Source organism: Octopus sinensis, linkage group LG1 (assembly GCF_006345805.1).
Source record: "Octopus sinensis linkage group LG1, ASM634580v1, whole genome shotgun sequence".
In the NCBI taxonomy this organism is placed as follows: domain Eukaryota; kingdom Metazoa; phylum Mollusca; class Cephalopoda; order Octopoda; family Octopodidae; genus Octopus; species Octopus sinensis.
The window spans coordinates 131,778,518-131,798,517 of record NC_042997.1 but is presented as its reverse complement, the minus strand read 5'-3'; the positions used below and the strand labels follow the sequence as shown (position 1 = coordinate 131,798,517).

Genomic DNA, 20,000 nt, shown 5'->3' with positions numbered 1-20,000 from the left:
TTTGAAAGAGGCAGCCTTTGAGAGAAAACTAACCTTCAGATCCGTTGAAGGCAGTAATTTTATGCAGTGTCCGCTAAAATGTCAGCACAGCTATTTTTCAGAAAATCACAAATTAAATGTGAAAATTCTCTATTCGTTTTGCCCTTGTTTTTTGTTTTTAGTTGATTTTCATTTTTCTTCTCACAATTGGTTATTATTGTATTAATTTTGGGGCTAGATGTGGCAATTTCAGCTGTACTATACATGGCTTTTTAACAAACTAGCAGTATCCCCCAGCGTTGCTCGGGTTTGTTTCGACCCTTTAAAATTGGAATTTTTGAAAAGTAAAAATTTTGCATTATGTAGCTTGTTATTCTCTTTAAGTGAACATTTTTCTGGTTGAAATACACTGAAAAATGGCGACACAGCAGTAAAAAAATCATTAAAAATAGGGATTTTCATAGAAAAAAAGCATCTTTTTGATGTAAATAATAATTGGTCTTAACATGGTCCGATTTCAATTTTTTCTTGTACGGAAGGAAGAGCAAGCCTTCTCCTATCATACTCTCAATTTTGGTCAACTTGCGCCGCAGGGTCTCGGAGGAGATAGTGTTAGTTGAAGGCTACCAAACCTGTCACACACAGACAATTTCAGCTTTATATATATAGAGATTTCACTAATAATCATCTACCAGCAGTGCACGCGTGTGTGTGTATATGTGTGTGTGTGCATGTGTAGTAGGTGGCCATAGAAATACACTCCTAAAATTTGATAGCACACAAAGCAGGAACATTAGGTTTACACTAGAAATTAACGTATAAATAGTTTTCTCCATGCAAATAATCATCTTATCAAAGTAGACAATTGCTATTTCAACTGATTTGTATCTTAAGCCAGGGCTCTGACATCAGCTCCAACTCTCTTAAATTCACACTATATTTTACTATCATTTTATTATTTATAGTAGATATACTTGGAAGTAATAATTTTGTGTCTGACCTAACTTTACTCAGACAGAAAACAATAGGAGCCTCAGTCATGAGCAACTTGCAACCTACAAGACTTTCTGTGCAACACATACATAATGAAAAGTGATCCATGTCTCATGTGGCCCACTTCTCAAGAAAAGGGTTGCTCATTCCTGTTCTATATGATTGTAAGAAATATCAACCAAATTCCCTCAAAACACATCATGCTGTCTTAAAAGTAAAAGAAAAAGGAAGGATATATATTATATTATGTTATATTTTTCAGGTGCAAGAGTGGCTGTGTGGTAAGTAGCTTGCTTACCAACCACATGGTTCCAGGTTCAGTCTCATGCTGCCCTAACCACTGGGCCATTGCACCTCCACATACATATATTTTATTATATTATATATATACACACAGACACACACACAATCATATATATATATATATGCACACAAACACAATTTATACACGCATGCATTCACACATGCATGTGTGTACTCAAAGATGGAAGTGGGACTGTTCGATAATTATACAGTTTTCCCAATCTCGTGGTGCCTATTTTTAGTTGGATGAACTGGACGACTAAAGAGTCACGCGTCTTGGCCATGAAGACAATGCAGTGCAATTAATGGGTTATAAAGCACCGTCCTCTCATTGGTTTTTGAAGTCTACCATCAACTCGGACATAAACTTCCCAGTTAATGTTTAGATGCTGTATTGATTAAACGGCTGAAAATTTAATTTATATATATAAATTTTTGTTTTATTTTGACTGTTCTGAACATTATGTATTTACATGATGTTTAAAAATAAGTAAAGAAACAAGATATGGTCGGATTATTCACCAGATTAATCAATAAAATATTCATATATACACATTATACAAAAATTTGGTATAATTTAATTCCACTTTATTATTCTTCTATAGTTTGTCTTTCCCATTTTACCTACTCATAGATCAACACTCTCTCACTTTATGCCTTGGCTTTATACTGATATAAACTTGAATATAATGAAGGAGTTTCTATGTGTTCTCTCAACTTGCTAGAAATTGCAGCTAATAACTTGCATATTATACTCAAGGGTGGACTATGGGTGGACAAGGGTGGACTCGAGGATTTACGGTATCACATGATGGTTGTAAATGAGCATCATCATTATACAAGCAAAGTTGTTCATCTCTAGTCTTCTGTGTCTGGCCATGAGAAAATATTATTACTTTACTTGGAAACCGGTGAAGGTTGGTAACAGGAAGAGCATCTGGCCATAGAAAATCTACTTCAACAAATTCCATCTGACCCATTCAAGCATGAAACAGAGGACATTAAATAAATGACAAATGACACTGTCACACTCACCACAGCCACACACGTATGCATATCATAATTATATATTATGGTAGGTAATCCTTACCTGTCTGCAATTCCCATGGGTGCAACAGTTTCGATGCTAATTGACCGTTTGCTATTATGTGTAACATGACTAAGCCCAATACCAATGGACACACCTGGAACTTTCTCAATTTCAACCAATAATGGACCAGTGGCATTCTGGACAGCATCTATAAGCAATATACAGTTCACTACAGTATAGACAAATTGTAAATGCATAATGGGAGTGTTCAATGTAATACATTCTAAAAATATAATTTAACAAACAGCAGAAAACTTACTGAATCACAATGAATAATATATCTAGATTGGGGTACTTATATTAAGATATATTAGGAGTAGGGGTGGCTGTGTGGTAAGTAGCTTGCTTACCAACCACATGGTTCCGGGTTCAGTCCCACTGCGTGGCACCTTGGGCAAGTTTCTTCTACTATAGCCTCAGGCCGACCAAAGCCTTGAGTGGATTTGGTAGACAGAAACTGAAAGAAGCCTATCATTTATATGTATATATATATGTGTGTGTGTTTGTGTGTCTGTCCCCCTCCCAACATCACTTGACAACCGATGCCTGTGTGTTTACGTCCCCATAACTTAGCGGTTTGGCAAAAGAGACTGATAGAATAAGTCCTAGGCTTACAAAGAATAAGTCCTGGGGTCGATTTGCTCGACTAAAGGCGGTGCTCCAGCATGGCCACAGTCAAATGACTGAAACAAGTAAAAGAGTATGGTTATGTGGGTTGAGAAGTTTTTTCTCAACTATATGGTATCAGTTCAGTCCCACTGTGTGGCACCTTGGGCAAATGCTTTCTATGACAGCTCTTGGCTGTCTAAAGCATATATAGTATTTGGTAAATAGAAGCTCATCATGTGTACATATACCTATCAAACTATATGTGTGTGGGTGGGGGTGAGTTCTTGTCTTGACATCTCATAGTAATTGTAAATTACTGTCATAATTCCATAAGTAATGGGACTGAACCTAAAATCATGTGGTTTAGAAGCAAACTTCTTAACCACACAGCCACACCTGCTCCTACAATCTATCACATTGGAAACGGTACATGCGCCAGATTGTAGGAGCAAATAAAAGGTGGCAAGCTGGCAGAGTCGTTAGCACGCCAGCCGAAATGCTTGGCGGTATTTCGTCTGCCGCTACGTTCTGAGTTCAAATTTCGCCGAGGTAGACTTTGCCTTTCATCCTTTTGGGGGTCGATTAAATAAGTACCAGTTACGTACTGGGGTCAATATAATCGACTTAATCCGTTTGTCTGTCCTTGTTTGTCCTCTCTGTGTTTAGCCCCTCGTGGGTAGTAAAGAAATAGGTTAGGAAGTTTGTTTCCAAACCACAGATGCTATTTGAATAATATGTAACTAATTTAAAACGAAATGTCTCTTGCTTTTTTTTTTTTTTGCATACCTGGTTTATTAATCATTTTATCCACAGACAGATAGACACACACATACACACATATAAATATATATGTAAGTATGATAGGATATGCTTGATAAACAACAATTAAACCACTCAGATTTCCACTCAAATGTTAATTGCATTAAACTCCCACTGTTGCTTGTGCACAGAGGTTGTCTCCATCTATAGTATCATGTCAAGTGTTTCCATATACTAAAATATATATGTAACAACTGGAATAAATGAGTACCACATTATGACTATGTTCTTTCTCTAAATAAATGTGTATATATATATTAATCAAAGCATACAGTATTTTATATCCATTATAACTGATCTTACCAATCAGTTTTGCACTAGGGGTTCAATGGAGTTTTAGGTTAAAGTCCAATTATAAAACTCTGCACTCATCAGAGGTAGACAGTGTATAATACTGTACATTTTGATTAATATAGCTGCTTTGCTTGTTTTTGTATGTGTGTGTGTGAGGTGGGGGTGTATATATGTAGTTGATGTTAATTTAAAGGGCAGAATTCTTTAAGTGCAGTGATTAGAAGGATCCTTTGAGATAGGTAATCAGAAATTTTTTTCATCTCTCCGATAAATCTTATCCCTAATATGTTCTCCATCTCTTCCTCTTACACTCTATCGTATATATTCCAATATTCAGAAAGTGATCCATACTTACCCATCACTGAAACATCATACTCGACAAGGAACGCTGATCGTGATTCACACTTCTGCATCATGGCCATTGTTTCTGAAAGACTCAGGTGAGCTACATTGAATCCATTGATTGCAATCACTCTATCACCTGCCTTTAAATGGCCATCCCTATATAAACAAAAATCAGTTAATAAAAACAGTAAAAAAACAAAAAAAAGTAAATCAATATAAAAATATCATAAAATGTTTCAATGTTTCGAGGGGGTGGGGGAATGAGACGAATGACCAATTAGTTGCATTATCATCTCCAAATTCTGCCATTTTGACAAACAGGCTTTGTCTTTATGTTGCAAGGCCTAGTTGAAATATAAAAAAAGTATATTGAGGGAACTTAACAAAAGTTACTCTCAGGACTATAACTCAGGTAAATCAATCTAAAGACTTAGTTCTTGGTGACATGATGATGATGATGATGATGATGAAAATAATAATAATAATAATAATAATGGTCTTTGATTTTCTTCTTTGTTCACTAAACTCTGCTTGCGAAGACCTGTTGAGACAAGTGAAGTCAAAATCAAATTCGATGACTGGCATCCGTGCTAGCGGAGTGCAAAGAGCACCATACGAGGGTGATCGTTGACAGAGTGGCTAACCGGTTTCCATGCCACTGGCACATAAAAGGACACCATTTGACTGTGATCATTACCAGTGTCACCTTACTGGCACTTGTGCCTGTGCTAGTAGGGTGCCAAGAGCACCATCCGAGCGTGATCGCTGCCAGAGCAGCCAACTGGCTCCATGCCAGTGGCATATAAAAGGGCACCATTCGAGTGTGATCATTACCAAAGTCGCCTTACTGGCACCTGTGCCGGTGGCATGTGTAAAAAGATTTGAGCGAGGTCATTGCCAGTGCTGCCTGACTGGCCCCGTGCCGGTGGCACGTAAAACGCACCCACTACACTCTCGGAGTGGTTGGCGTTAGGAAGGGTATCCAGTTGTAGAAACTCTGCCAGATCAAGATTGGAGCCTGGTGTGGCTGTGTGGTTCGCCAGCCCTCAGTTAAAATCGTCCAACCCATGCCAGCATGGAAAGCGGACGTTAAACAATGATGATGATGATGATGATCATAAATGCCCTCTCATGGCTTCTGATCTTAACTGATTGGAAGTTTTTATCATGTACATGTTTTGACTTGGTATAAAAAAAAAGGGCTACAGCAAATATTCTGCTCAGTACCACAGATTTGATTCTATTCTAACACATCAGTCAAATTACATTTTTGATACATTATATATTACTAGACGGCAAGCTGGCAGAGTCATCAGTATACCAGCCAAAATGCTTAGTGGCCTTTTGTCTGTCTTTATGATCTGAGCTCAAGGTCAACTTTGCCTTTCTTCTTTTTAGAGGTCAATAAAATAAGTACCAGTCAAGTACTGGGGGGGTGGGGGGAATCAATGTATTTGACTTCCTCTCCCCTCAAGAAACTGCAGGCTCTCTACTAAAATTAGAAACCATTATTTTTTTACTAGTACATAAATAAGGTGCAGAATTTGGCCGAGCTGTTAGAGCATTAGGAAAATTGCTTTGTGCTATTTCTTCCAGCTCTTGATGAGCTGAGTTCAAATGCCATCATAGTCAACATTGCCTTTCATCCCTCCCAGATCAATAAATTAAAATACCAGTCAAAAACAGGGGATGATGGTATTGCCTAACCCCACATCTCAAAAATGTTCACCATGTGCCGAAATTAGAAACTATTTCCATTTCTTTAACCCTTTATCATTCACATTACTCTATCAAATATAATATTTATTATTTATTTACATTGTTCTGAATTAATCACGCATTATCTTGAAGCTTCAAGATTTCATTGGTGCGATTGTTTATTTTGTGAGGGTAGAGATGCATGGCTTAGTGGTCATGGTGTTGGACTCATGATCATAAGGTTGAGGTTTTGATTCCTGGAGCAGGCAATGCATTGTGTTCTTGAGCAAAACACTTCAATTCATCCTGCTACAGTCCATGCAGCTGGTAAAAGTGAGTAAATCTATGATGGACTGGCATACCATCTGTGGAAGGTGGGGAGGGGGAATATGATATACACCAGAGAAACTAGGAAACCAGCCCTATGCTCCTTACAAAGTAATTGTAAGGTAGGTGTAAGAAGCCAGATCTGGCCAGTTTGAACATAAAATGGCTAGAATATTTGGGCTGAATATTGCCAGTTTATACACTAAAAGGTTAAGTTCAAATGCTGCAATGGTCAGTTTTGCCTTTCATCACTCTGGGGTCAATAAAGCAAAGTGCCAATTGCATAACAGGGTTGATGGCATTGACTAACTCCTCCCAAAATTATCAGCCTTATGCCTAGCTCAGAAGCTGTTATTTATTATTAGTATCAAATTCGATGACTGGCATCTGTGCTAGCGGGGTCAAAGAGCACCATACGAGTGTGATTGTTGACTGAGCGGCTAACCAGATTCCGTGCCAGTGGCACATAAAAGGCACCAATCAAGTGTGAACGTTACCAGTGTCGCCTTACAGGCATTTGTGCCAGTAGGGTGCCAAGAGGGCCATCTGAGCATGATCGTTGCCAGAGCGGCTAACTGGCTTCTGTGCCGGTGGCACATAAAAGGGCACAGTTCGAGCGTGATTGTTACCAGCATCACCTTACTGGCACTTGTGCCGGTGGCATGTGTAAAATGATTCGAGCGAGGTCATTGCCAGTACTGCCTGACTGGCCCCTGTGCTGGTGGCACGTAAAAAGCACCCACTACACTCTCAGAGTGGTTGGCGCTAGGAAGGGCATCCAGCTGTAGAAACTCTGCCAGGTCAAGATTGGAGCCTGGTGCAGCCATCTGGTTCACCAGTCCTTAGTCAAAATCGTCCAACCCATGCTAGCAAGGAAAGCGGACATTAAACAATAATGATGATGATGATGATAATGATGACTACTATACTAATGAAAACTGGGTTTTCGGATCTGCTTATGTAATTTTCTTCACAACAGTATTCGATACCATTTTCTTTTTGCAGATTTTCAATAAAATTCCACAGAGCAGAAACATCATGTTTCAAGCGAAAATTGTAGAAAGACATTGAGATGTCAACCATTTCACTGAAATGCTTAAATATTTTACAATTGCTATATTTCTTGGTTGGCTAGTTGGTTGGTAAGTCGGTTGTTTGGTTTGTATGTTTATATGTGTGTTTGCAAATGCCGAAATGATTATGTAGAAATATTGATCCTATCAGCATTTATTAATGTGTGATATTAAATGTCTCACTATGGACATTTAATATGACACGCTACATAGAATTTTAGCATCATAAATATTGTATAGTTAAGATGATATGCTTCTTTACACACAACTATGTTTATTGAGTATCTTTATGTGTATGGCAATGCTTATATTTACGTGCATATATAGATATGTGTGTGTATCATCATCATCGTTTAACGTCCGTTTTCCGCGCTAGCACGGGTTGGACGGTTTCGACCGGGGTCTGGGGAGCTCGGGACTGCCCCAGGCTCCAGTCTAGTCTGGCAGTGTTTCTACAGCTGGATGCCCTTCCTAACGCCAACCACTCCGCGAGTGTAGTGGGTGTTTTTTACGTGCCACCTGCACAGGTGCCAGAGGGGTCTGGCATCGGCCACGTTCGGATGGTGCTTTTTATGGGGGGGGGTGCAGAAATATAGGGGAGCACCAGTGGGAGGGGTGGTTCAGAGGACAGGTTCTAGGCAAGTAGAACGTAGGAAATCGAGAGAGGGGTAATGCATGGTGAAATAGCGTATTGAAGAGGGGGGTTCAAAGAGTAGACACCTATAATGGTGGTGGGGGGGGTGCAGAAATATAGGGGAGCACCAGTGGGAGGGGTGGTTCTGAGGACAGGTTCTAGGCAAGTAGAACGTAGGATATCGAGAGAGGGGTAATGCATGGTGAAATAGCGTATTGAAGAGGGGGGTTCAAAGAGTAGACACCTATATGGTGGTGGGGGGGGTGCAGAAATATAGGGGAGCACCAGTGGGAGGGGTGGTTCAGAGGACAGGTTCTAGGCAAGTAGAACGTAGGATATCGAAAGAGGGGTAATGCATGGTGAAATAGCGTATTGAAGAGGGGGGTTCAAAGAGTAGACACCTATAATGGTGGTGGTGGGGGGTGCAGAAATATAGGGGAGCACCAGTGGGAGGGGTGGTTCAGAGGACAGGTTCTAGGCAAGTAGAACGTAAGATATCGAGAGAGGGGTAATGCATGGTGAAATAGCGTATTGAAGAGGGGGGTTCAAAGAGTAGACACCTATAATGGTGGTGGGAGAAACGACATCCGGTATAGTTGGAGCAAAATAGAGATATCCGGTATTGGTGGTGGTGGGGGTGGGTATGGCGGGCTGGTGCGCCGCGAAGAATCGGCGGCCAATTCGATCAGCCCTGTAAGGGAGATAGATCTTAAATATCTATAACGATAACTAATGAATTATACAGAATATGCAAAAACGAGGCGAGGCTGAAATAGTAAACAGAGTGGCGACTAGGGGGCTCAGAATAATGATACATAATAAATAATAATAAATAGAGATACGGGGTGAATTAAAGTTCAAAGATTTCTTATCTTGGGATCACATCGTTTACGGACAGACTTGGCAAAAGGAATTCGGAATCAAGAATGAGGCAGGTTACTAGCTTAAGTATGCATAGCCATGGAGAGAAGTAGGAAGAGAGGAGTCCAGACAATGTAAAAAGAGGGGGAGAGAAGGGGAAGAGAACCCCGCGAAGAATCGGCGGCCAATTCGATCAGCCCTGTAAGGGAGATAGATCTTAAATATCTATATATATATATATGTATAGATAGATATGTGTGTGTATATATATATATATACATATATGTATAGATATGTGTGTGTGTGTATATATATATATATGTATACATATATAATATATATATATACATACACACACACAGATATATATCTAGAGAGATAGAGAGATAGCTAGATATACCCAAACATACACATATATATATATAAATGTACAAGAAGAGAGAGAGAATAATAGAATAAATGATATACTATCATAGTATCATTTATTTACTATGTAAATCTCCATATATATTCATACAATGTTCTCACTAAGCTCTGCACATGTGCATGCACTCACACACACATTTTGTCATCAACTCCCAAAAGGAATTAATGCATATACACACACAAATTGTGAGCTACCAAAAGTAATGTAATAATTGATAATTATAGTTATTATATATATCCAGTGTGCACATACTTTCATCACAAGAAAATAATGTTGCTATGTTGCGCAACATAACATTTTTGTACACACTGATTACTAAAAATACAAGGTAGCATAGTATCCATATATGTTTACGAGCAAAACTCCCCCCCCCCCCACGTCCAATGGACGGTGCTGAGTTGTCAAACATTTAAACCAAATTTTCTCAAAACAACTTGTCTGACTGTCCCATAGGCCTCCTCTTTGAGAAACACTGATTTAACCTAAATTTGAGACACCAGCAAAAGAAATAAAGATAGACTTTTTTCTATTCCAAAGGAAAATGATTTTATTCACTTTATCGATCTCATTCTCACCTGGAATCAATTTTTGAAATTTTTACAAGACGTATACATGCCCTGATACCGTCAGTATCTACATATCTAATTTGAGCGCAATTGGATGGAGGATGCCCGAGATCCTAGAAGACACACACACAGATAGACAGAATGGATTTTATATAATAGCCTACCCTGGCACCTGTGCCGGTGGCACGTAAAAACCACCCACTACACTCACAGAGTGGTTGGTGTTAGGAAGGGCATCCAGCCGTAGAAACATTGCCAGATCAGACTGGGCGTGGTGCACCCTCCTGGCTTCCCAGACCCCGGTCGAACCGTCCAACCCATACTAGCATGGAAAACGGATGTTAAACGATGATGATGATTATAATATCATTTTGCAGCCTGGTATTTTAAAGAATAACTGTCCATCAACAGGCTACTGGGTGGTAGGTCTAACAAGATAACCAGCTTAAAACTACTACATGGACTTTGGATAATTTTAAGTGGAGCTTGTTTTCGTTCATGTATGTTACTGTGTCACAGAAGAGGTTTTAGAATAGGCACACAGCAACCCTGGGTGTTGTGTAAGGGGGTTAGAAGATTTGGTGATAGGAAGGCCAAAAAACACTGTCTCACAAAAACTGTTTAATCCACAGTAGTATAGCTGGCAGAAATGTTAGCATGCCGGGTGAAGTGCTTTGCAGTATTTTGTCTGCCGTTATGTTCTGAGTTCAAATTCCGCCAAGGTTGATTTTGCCTGTCATCCTTTCGGGGTCGATAAATTAAGTACCAGTTATGCACTGGGGTCGATGTTTGTCTGTCCTTGTTTGTCCCTTATGTGTTTAGCCCCTTGTGGGTAGTAAAGAAATAGGTAGTATAGGGAAGTGAATATAAAATGCTGCTGCTGTAGCTTCTGCCGACTCTCTTGCAAGCCTTCACACTAGATACCCTCTTTTACCCATATTGTCACAGCAGACATTGAGAGGATCATGTTCACATTGGTCTTCAGCAACACCAATGTGATTTATTTTGATGAACCTGAAAGGTTACAAGCACTACTACTTCTACCTTGATGAATTTAACATGCCCCATTATCTCTGTAATCTACATTGTAGCTATCCTTGAGGATTAGACTTAGGATATAATAAAATGGTTTCTAAGTATAGACAGGAGTACATATTTAGAGTGTTACCAGTTAAATGTATAAATTATTACATAACCACCACATCTGGTGTATTTGATTGTCAATATTGTAAAAGTTCAAAGTAAATGTCCACTGTTTCAATCACACTAGGAGGTACTTAACTGGTATTTAATTTATCAACCCTGAAAGGATGAAAGGCAAAGTGAACCTTGGTGGAATTTGAACTCAGAATGTAAAGGCAGATGAAATACCGCTAAGCATTTCGCCCAGCATGCTAACGTTTCTGCCAGCTTGCCACCTTGGTTATGTAATATATTATTGATAAAATGAACTCTTTGATTTAGGTCAATCAGACCCAGAAATTACTTCATAAATTAATCACCAGACCAGTAATTTTTTAGTTTTGTGATTTAAGAACTTAAGTAATCTATTTCATGACATTTTTCTTCTCCTACAACATTAAAGATTCTTCAGACTTACCGATCAGCTGGACCTCCGGCTCGAACAGAAGTTACGGTTAAAGCATGAGATTTCATTCGTTCCAAAGACAAGCCACCTCTCAGAGTGAAACCAAAGCTATTGCCTTCTTTCTCTAGAACAATTTCATGTCTCTTGCACTGGATGGAGAAGGCACTCTGGAGAGCTGGAAAATAATATTTTGACACCATTAATATTGCATATTATACATGTTTCTTTATTACCCACAAGGGGCTAAACATAGAGGGGACAAACAAGGACAGACAATCGGATTAAGTTGATTACATCGACCCCAGTGCCTAACTGATACTTAATTTATCGACCCCGAAAGGATGAAAGGCAAAGTCGACCTCGGCGGAATTTGAACTCAGAACGTAGCAGCAGATGAAATACGGCTACACATTTCGCCCGGCGTGCTAACGATTCTGCCAGCTCGCCACCTTAATATTGCATATTATATATAAAAAAGACAAATGTGTTGCTTCATATAAGATTCATATGTAGGCATGGCTGTATGGTTAAGAAGTCTGCTTGGGAACCATGTTATTAGAGGTTTGGTGCAATTACGTGAAGGTGCTTGGCTCACTGGTTAGAATGTCGGGGCTTACAATCATGAGGTAGTTTGATTCCTGGACCAAGCTGTGTGTTGTGTTCTTGAGCATGACACTTTATTTCTCATTACTCCAGTCTACTCAGCTGTAGAAATGAGCTGCAACATCAGGGTGCCAAGCTATATCTGCCTTTGCCTTTCCCTTGGATAGCATCAGTGGTATGGCGGGGTGAGGCTGGTATGCATGGGCAACTGCTGGTCTTCCATAAACAACCTTGTCCGGCCTTGTGCCTTGGAAGGGAACTTTCTAGGTGCAATCCCATGGTCATTCATGACCGAAGGAGATCTTTACCCTTTACACTGGTGCCATTTCAGGAATGCTGTCAGCTGGATTTCTACATCATCATTCATCATTGTTCAACTGTGGTTGAGACAATGGAATTTACTATGTTACACCAGACTTGACAGTCCATTATAGCATTACAGAGGTTCTGTTGCTGGATGCCTGTATCCTTGGAGATTACATCAGGGTAGGAGAGTGTGTGCCCTCTGGTATCGCGAGCAGATGGCTTCCAAAGGAGAAGAGTAGAAATTACCTTGTTTTCAGCTCTACAACAATGTCCAGCAAACTGGACTCTTCTACCTTTCACAAGAGATCATACAGGTGGTAATTTCCCATATATTTGTACTTTGGTTGGATGACATTTCCACGAGAGATTTTGAGCATTCTACAGTACATTCACAGGTTGACCAATACTTGCATGTGAAAATGGTAGACAGAAACTGAAGGAACCTATTGTATATGTGTGTGTATATATGTGCATACGTCTGTGTGCATATTTGTATTTGCGTGAATGAGTTCATATTTTTCCTCATCTTAATGTTTATTTGGTGATTGGAAACAAGTCACTATCAAAACAAACAGCGTTATTCGCTTCCAATTCACTGCATAACAATGTCCAGGATTTTTGTTGTTTGATAGACTACAGGATTATTATCTTGCTTGGAAACAGGTGAGGATTGATTACAAGAAGGGCAACCAGCCAAATTTTACTTGACCCATGCAAACATGGAAAAGTGGACTTCAAAATGATGATAATGATGATGATTGTATTTATACTCTTTTACTTGTTTCAGTCATTTGACTGTGGCCATGCTGGAGCACCACCTTTAGACAATCAAAACGACCCCAGGACTTATTCTTTGTAAGCCCGGTATTTATTCTATCGGTCTCTTTTGCTGAACCGCTAAGTTACATAAACACACCAGCATCGGTTGTCAAGCGATGTTGGAGGGACAAACACAGACACACAAACATATACATACACATATATATATATATATATATCGATGGGCTTCTTTCAGTTTCCATCTACCAAATCCACTCACAAGGCTTTGGTCGACCAAAAGCTGTAGTAGAAGACACTTGCCCAAGGTGCCACGCAGTGGGACTGAACCCAGAACAATGTGGTTGGTAAGCAAGCTACTTACCACACAGAAGTAAACTGAAGTGAGTGTTTCTATGTTACCGCTACCCCTAACCTGTTATAAAAAGCTGTTCAATCTTCCTCAAACCACACATTACCATCCTAAAAGACATTTGGATAATCTTGGATAATGAAATCTCTCTCTATATAAACGGCAGTTTGTCTGTGTGTGTTTCTGTGTGTCTGTTTGGTTGTACCCTCACCCTGACCACGGCTTTCAACCGATTCTGATGAAACTTGACACACACATAGCCCAATGTCATAATTCAAAACTAACGCAGCGAAAATTTTTAAAAGTTCCCCCAGTTCTGAAAAAAATCGATAAATTCGACATGGGGTCGAGAATCAGAAACACAAACCACAGACTGTCTAGGGGACGCAACTCGACCTTTTTTTAACTCTCAAAAAAAATTTACCATAATTTTTTTTCCATTTTTTGGCTATTTTTTGGCTATAACTCTCTAAAAATGCTTTATAGTTATTTCCCTTACAAACCTGAGCAACGCCGGGCGATACTGCTAGTCCTAGATAAAACTGACGAAAAGAGTTGGGGAAATAAACTTGCAATCACTGAAATAGGCCACAATTAATACTACTTGATAAGTTTTTAGGGAATGTTGTGCAGCTTAAGGATCAATATACTGTTATTTGAATTCAAGATCAATATTTATAGAATGATCTTTAAATTCAAATATGTTTAGATTAAGGATCAATATATTGTTATTTGAATTAAATATCAATATTTATAGCAATGTTCAATGGGATTATGACTAAAACGTCAATGAGGGAGCCTTTACTCAGTCACTGAACATGACAAAAATAACAAAGTTCTCCCCAGTTAGACCCTGCTGTCTTGAAATAAGGACACAGCAGACAATATGGTCCCACAAATACAAAACGATGGAAAGGTCATACTTGGAGTTCTTTTAACTGCTTTTAATATTCAGTCAAAGCTGATCTGAAGTTAAAAAGCCCCAGAACAAACACTCAATAACAAAATCTTTAGTCCCTTTATAACGAGTATTATTATTATTATTATTATTAATTGGTCCCAAAACAGTTATCATAACTAATGTGGTCAGTATCTTGAAAGGATAAGAAAACAGATATCAAATGATGATAACAGCAGCTCTCTCCCCTATCACTAACAACATTAAAAGACTAAGATTTACACTTAGTACACTAGGTATATGTGCCACAGGATAAGGGCACTATTATTCTTGCTTTATAAATAGGGGTTCCAAGGTTGGATTTATTCCGGTACTTTCTCTCCCTCTACACAAACACAACACATGTGCATGATTACCATATCAGATAATGATCAGAAATAAAACCAATTGAAACATGAAACAGAGTAGATATTAATTCTGTGTTCACACTTGTGCACACACACACACACACACACATAGCACAGATATGGCTGTGTTTTCAAGAAGTTAGCTTTGCAGCTGTGTGGTTTCAGGCTCAATCCCAATGTACAGCACAATGAGTAAATGTCTGCTACTATAACCTGGGTTGATCAATGCCTTGTGGGTGAATTTGGTAGACTGTATGTGTATCTATATGCATATCTGTTAGTGTTTGTTTCCCATCAGTTGACAACCAGTGTTGGTTTGTTTACATTCCTGTAATCTAGCAGTTCAGTAAAAAGCAATTCTTAGAATAAGTATCAGAAAATAAAATAACTACTAAGGTTAGTTAATCAGATAAACTTTTCAGATGGTGCTCCAGTATGGCCACAGTTCAATGACTGAAGCAAGTAAAAGAGTAAAGAGTGTAAAGAAAAGGTCAAAGAGTTAAAAATAATATTGGAAACAACAACGTATCTCAAACATTTCATGATTTCCCTTATTTATATCAATCAATCAATGCTTCTTGTCAACTACAAAACTGTACTCAAGATAATCTACAAGGAGAGCTAATTCAATTACAACTAACTACTTGTTGAACTTTGGGAGTAGACATTTTGATTACATATTTTAATAAATGCATGCAACAAATTTCTATGAAAAATTTGAATTTATTGATATTTTATCATCACTATCATTGGAATTACTATTATTATTAGCATCATCATCATCATAATCTTACTGATGATGACAACCTTTAGGATGTTATCCTTCCAATATATATTATTGTTAATCATTTTTGGTAATTATTTTATGAACCCCCAAGAGAGATGAAGGACAATGTGTATATTTTGATTATCTCCACTAACATGAGATAACTATAATCTGTTTAGGCACGAGAGTACCATCATTCTGTATATGTGTGTGAGTATATACATACACACAATAGGTGCATGCATGGCATAAATGGAAACATGGAATAGATGCAAGAAGGGCATAAATCTATGGTTAATATTTGCTTTCCAAACGCATGGTTTTGGGTTCAGTTGCACTGTGTGGAACCTTGGGCGAGTGCCTTTAACTATGGCACAAGGCTGAGCAAAACCTTGTAAGTGGATTTTATAGAGAGAAACTGAAGGAAGTCTCTTGTATGTAAGAAGGTGTGAGTGTGTGTGTGTGTGTGTGTCATTGTTTGTGTCTTCTTGATTTGCTAGATACACTATATGATGATTAATCCTTTGGCATTCAGATTCCTTTGTAAAATATAATGCTTCTTTATTCATGTTGTTTTGAATTAATCATGCATTATCATATCTGATACTTATTTGTATTTTCTGATAATTATTTGCTTTTTACTGAACTGCTAGGTTACAGGGATGCAAACAAACCAGCCCTGGTTGCCAACTGATGGGAAACAAACACTAACAGATATGCATATAGATACACGTGCACATACAGTCTACCAAATTCACCTACAAGGTATTGATATGATGAATATCAAAATTGATATTCATCATATCAATTTTGATGATAAAATTGTTTAATTTTAGAATGACATTGTAGATTATGTGAGAGAGAGAGCAGATCTAGCTGGTTTGAATATAAAACAGACTGAATATTTGGGCCAGATATGGAAGGTTAAAATGCTAAAGGATTAAGCTTTCTGTGACACACTATCAGCCCTTTGGCTTACAGTAAAATGGGCTAAACGTTACACGTATGCATACCTGTCTAGAAGTCAGGCATATATGGGAGACCCCCTTCAGTCATGAATGACCATGGGATTGCACCTAGAAAGTTACCCTCCTAGGTACAAGTGCGAGCAAGGTTGTTTATGGAAAGCCAGCAGTCGCCCATGCATACCATCCTACCCTCTCCACACCAATGATGTTATCCAAGGGGGAGACAAAAGGGCCGATACAGCTTGGCACCAGTGATGTCGCACTCATTTCTACAGCTGAGTTAACTGGAGCAACGTGAAATAAAGTGGCTTGCTCAAGAACACAACATGGAGCCCGGTCCAGGAATTGAACTCACCACCTTGCGATTGTGAGTCCGAGGCTTTAACCACTGAGCCATGTGCCTTCACAGTCAGGCATATATATATACCTGTAACAGTAGAGCTATTACAGAAATTGTCCTTCTGAAGTCAGCATTGATTGAGTGGACCTATAATTAAAGACATTCTACTCATGACCATCCTGTCAGTGTGTATATCCTGAAGTAACATCATCTAATGTGTCCTTCCCATTTTAAGATAATGGTACATGGTGGTGATTTGAAAGACAATGGTGTGAAGGGTGATAATGGTATAGAGATGTCACTCAGCTGCTATTTCTGGCAGGTTGAGTAACTAGACAGAAATTCCTTTGCCAACTCATAGAGTAGCATGGTACTGAAACAGGGCGTGTTTAACATTACAATATATATTTAAGGTTAACTTAAATATTCTTTTATAAAATAAATGCCACATTTTTAAAGGATACTATACAACATTTATATTTAGTGCAGATAATGTGAAATAAATACTATATAAAAAAATAAGTGCAAAATTGTATTAATAGCACATCCTGAAGTGACACACTTTTGGCTGAAGACGATATATGACACATGTGGGTGTGTATATGTATCTACCTTTGTTTATTTATATATGTGTATATATATATATATATATTTATATATGTGTGTGTGTATATATATATATATATATATATATATATATATTATACATACATGGAAGCACTCCGTCGGTTACGACGATGAGGGTTCCGGTTGATCCGAATCAACGGAACAGCCTGCTCGTGAAATTAACATGTATGCGGCTGAGCACTCCACAGACACGTGTACCCTTAACATAGTTCTCGGGGATATTCAGCGTGACACAGAGAGTGACAAGGCTGGCCCTTTGAAATACAGGTACAACAGAAACAGGAAGTAAGAGTGAGAGAAAGTTGTGGTGAAAGAGTACAGCAGGGATCACCACCATCACCTGCCGGAGCTTTGTGGAACTTTTAGGTGTTTTCGCTCAATAAACACTCACAACGCCCAGTTTGGGAATCGAAACCGCGATCCTATGACCGCGAGTCCGCTGCCCTAACCACTGGGCCATTGCGCCTCCACATATATATACATATGTACACACACTCATATGTATATATAAAAATGGATTCTCTGTCAACTTTGACAATGAATATTTCAATTAGTTGATCAACTAAGCTACCCTCTCATTATATTAGCATGTAAGTGGCAGAGTATTCCGTAAACACAGGTACCCTTAACATAATCCTCCGATAGAATCAGTACAACACAAAGTGTGACACAGAGAGTCCTTTGAACTACAGATATAGTCCATCCAATGATCTGCGATAGTTTTGTCTACCCAATTTCATGCACAAATCTAATGTCAAACTAAGACTTGTGTGTGTACATATGTATGTGTGTGTCTATGTGCACGCATGTATGTATGTATGTATGATGTATGTATGCATGCATGCATGTAAAATAACACTAAATGTCAGAATTGTTAGCATACTGGACGAAAAACAGCGGTGTTTTATCCTTCCTTACACCCTGAGTTCAAATACCAATGAGGTTGACTTCGCCTTTCATCCTTTCAAGGTCAATGAAATAAGGACCAGTTAGGTACTGGGGTCAGTGTAATTGATTTAACTACTGCTGTGTAAGAGTATAAGAAGTGCACTCCTCTGCCAAGCCATGTCAAGCCAGTGTGGCAAAGTAGGTTCATCAAACCAGTATGATCTCAAGTTCAAGTTCAGGCTATAGTTCATGGAGAGAACATGCTGAGGCTTTTGAGCTGCAGTGGACTGAAGATAGTCAATCCAATTCAGAAATCAAATTCGATGACTGGCATCCGTGCTAGTGGAGCACTAAGAGCACCATCCAAGCATGATCGTTGCCAGAACAGATAATTGGCCTCCGTGCCGGTGGCATGTAAAAAGCACCATTCGAGCGTGATCATTACCAGTGTCACCTTACTGGCGCTTGTGCCGGTGGTATGTGAAAAACATTCGAGCGAGGTCATTGCCAGTGCCGCTGGACTGGCTCCTGTGCAGGTGGCACATAAAAACACCATTTGAGCGTGGTCGTTGCCAGTACTGCCTGACTGGCCCTCGTGCCGGAGGCATGTAAAAGCACCCACTACACTCTCGGAGTGGTTGGTGTTATGAAGGGCATCCAGCTGTAGAAACTCTGCCAGTTCAGACTGGAGTCTGGTGCAGCCATCTGGTTCATCAGTCTTCAGTCAAATCGTCCAACCCATGCTAGCATGGAGAGCGGGCATTAAACAATGACGATGATGATGCTGCACTTTACAATCAGTATATGTGATTTACATCATATATTAACATATAAAAAATTTTAATGAAATAAAAAAAAATGTTATGCATGGCAAAGAGAAATACAATTTTGCTTATAAAGAATCTTTATATAAAGCCAACTTGAAGTACTGTATACTGAAAAATTATCCAGTTAAAGCAAACAGAAATGGAAGTTTTTTTCAGCATTTCCTGCTTATAGCAATGCCATATCACTCATGGCCATTCTCACCCACGTGAAACTCTAGAACTTGTTTTAATGGTAAATAGGTAAGAACAATGAAAATACTTATAACTAGAATCATTACATAACTGAAAACTGGGTTATTGGATTTGTTTGTTCCACAATCTAAGCAACAACATCAGTTAATTTGTATCTTAAAGGTTTATTTTTTCCTTCTTTTATTTTTCTTTTTATTTATTTTGACTCCAGTTAAAAACAGAAAAATCAAAATGGTACATGTACAAGTTTGTTCTGGAATCGGTCCTCACCTGATTCAGGAACTTCATATTCCACCTCTAGTATGACTTGCTCTCCAGCATTCTTCAGCAGATTCACTATTTCTTCATGTTTCAAGGCTGATGTACGAATGCCATTCACAGACAGTATGAAATCGCCAACTTCAAGAGCATCGCATCTATGGAGAGGGAAATAAAATAGCTCT

The 20,000-nt window shown here is 38.8% G+C and overlaps 1 protein-coding gene across 12 annotated transcripts in view; it reads right to left on the bottom strand.

The window, feature by feature from the left end:
• The window catches only part of LOC115212289 (glutamate receptor-interacting protein 2), a 661,282-nt gene that overhangs the window by 107,447 nt on the left and 533,835 nt on the right, over positions 1-20,000 (bottom strand). For all 12 annotated transcript variants that reach the window (XM_036504756.1, XM_036504731.1, XM_036504740.1 and 9 more), the window contains 4 exons: positions 19,828-19,973; positions 11,619-11,781; positions 4,443-4,588; positions 2,366-2,513 (listed from right to left, as the gene is read on the bottom strand). In XM_036504756.1, the coding sequence (XP_036360649.1) occupies positions 2,366-2,513; positions 4,443-4,588; positions 11,619-11,781; positions 19,828-19,973 (603 nt within the window). The remainder of the gene's footprint in view (positions 1-2,365; positions 2,514-4,442; positions 4,589-11,618; positions 11,782-19,827; positions 19,974-20,000) is intronic.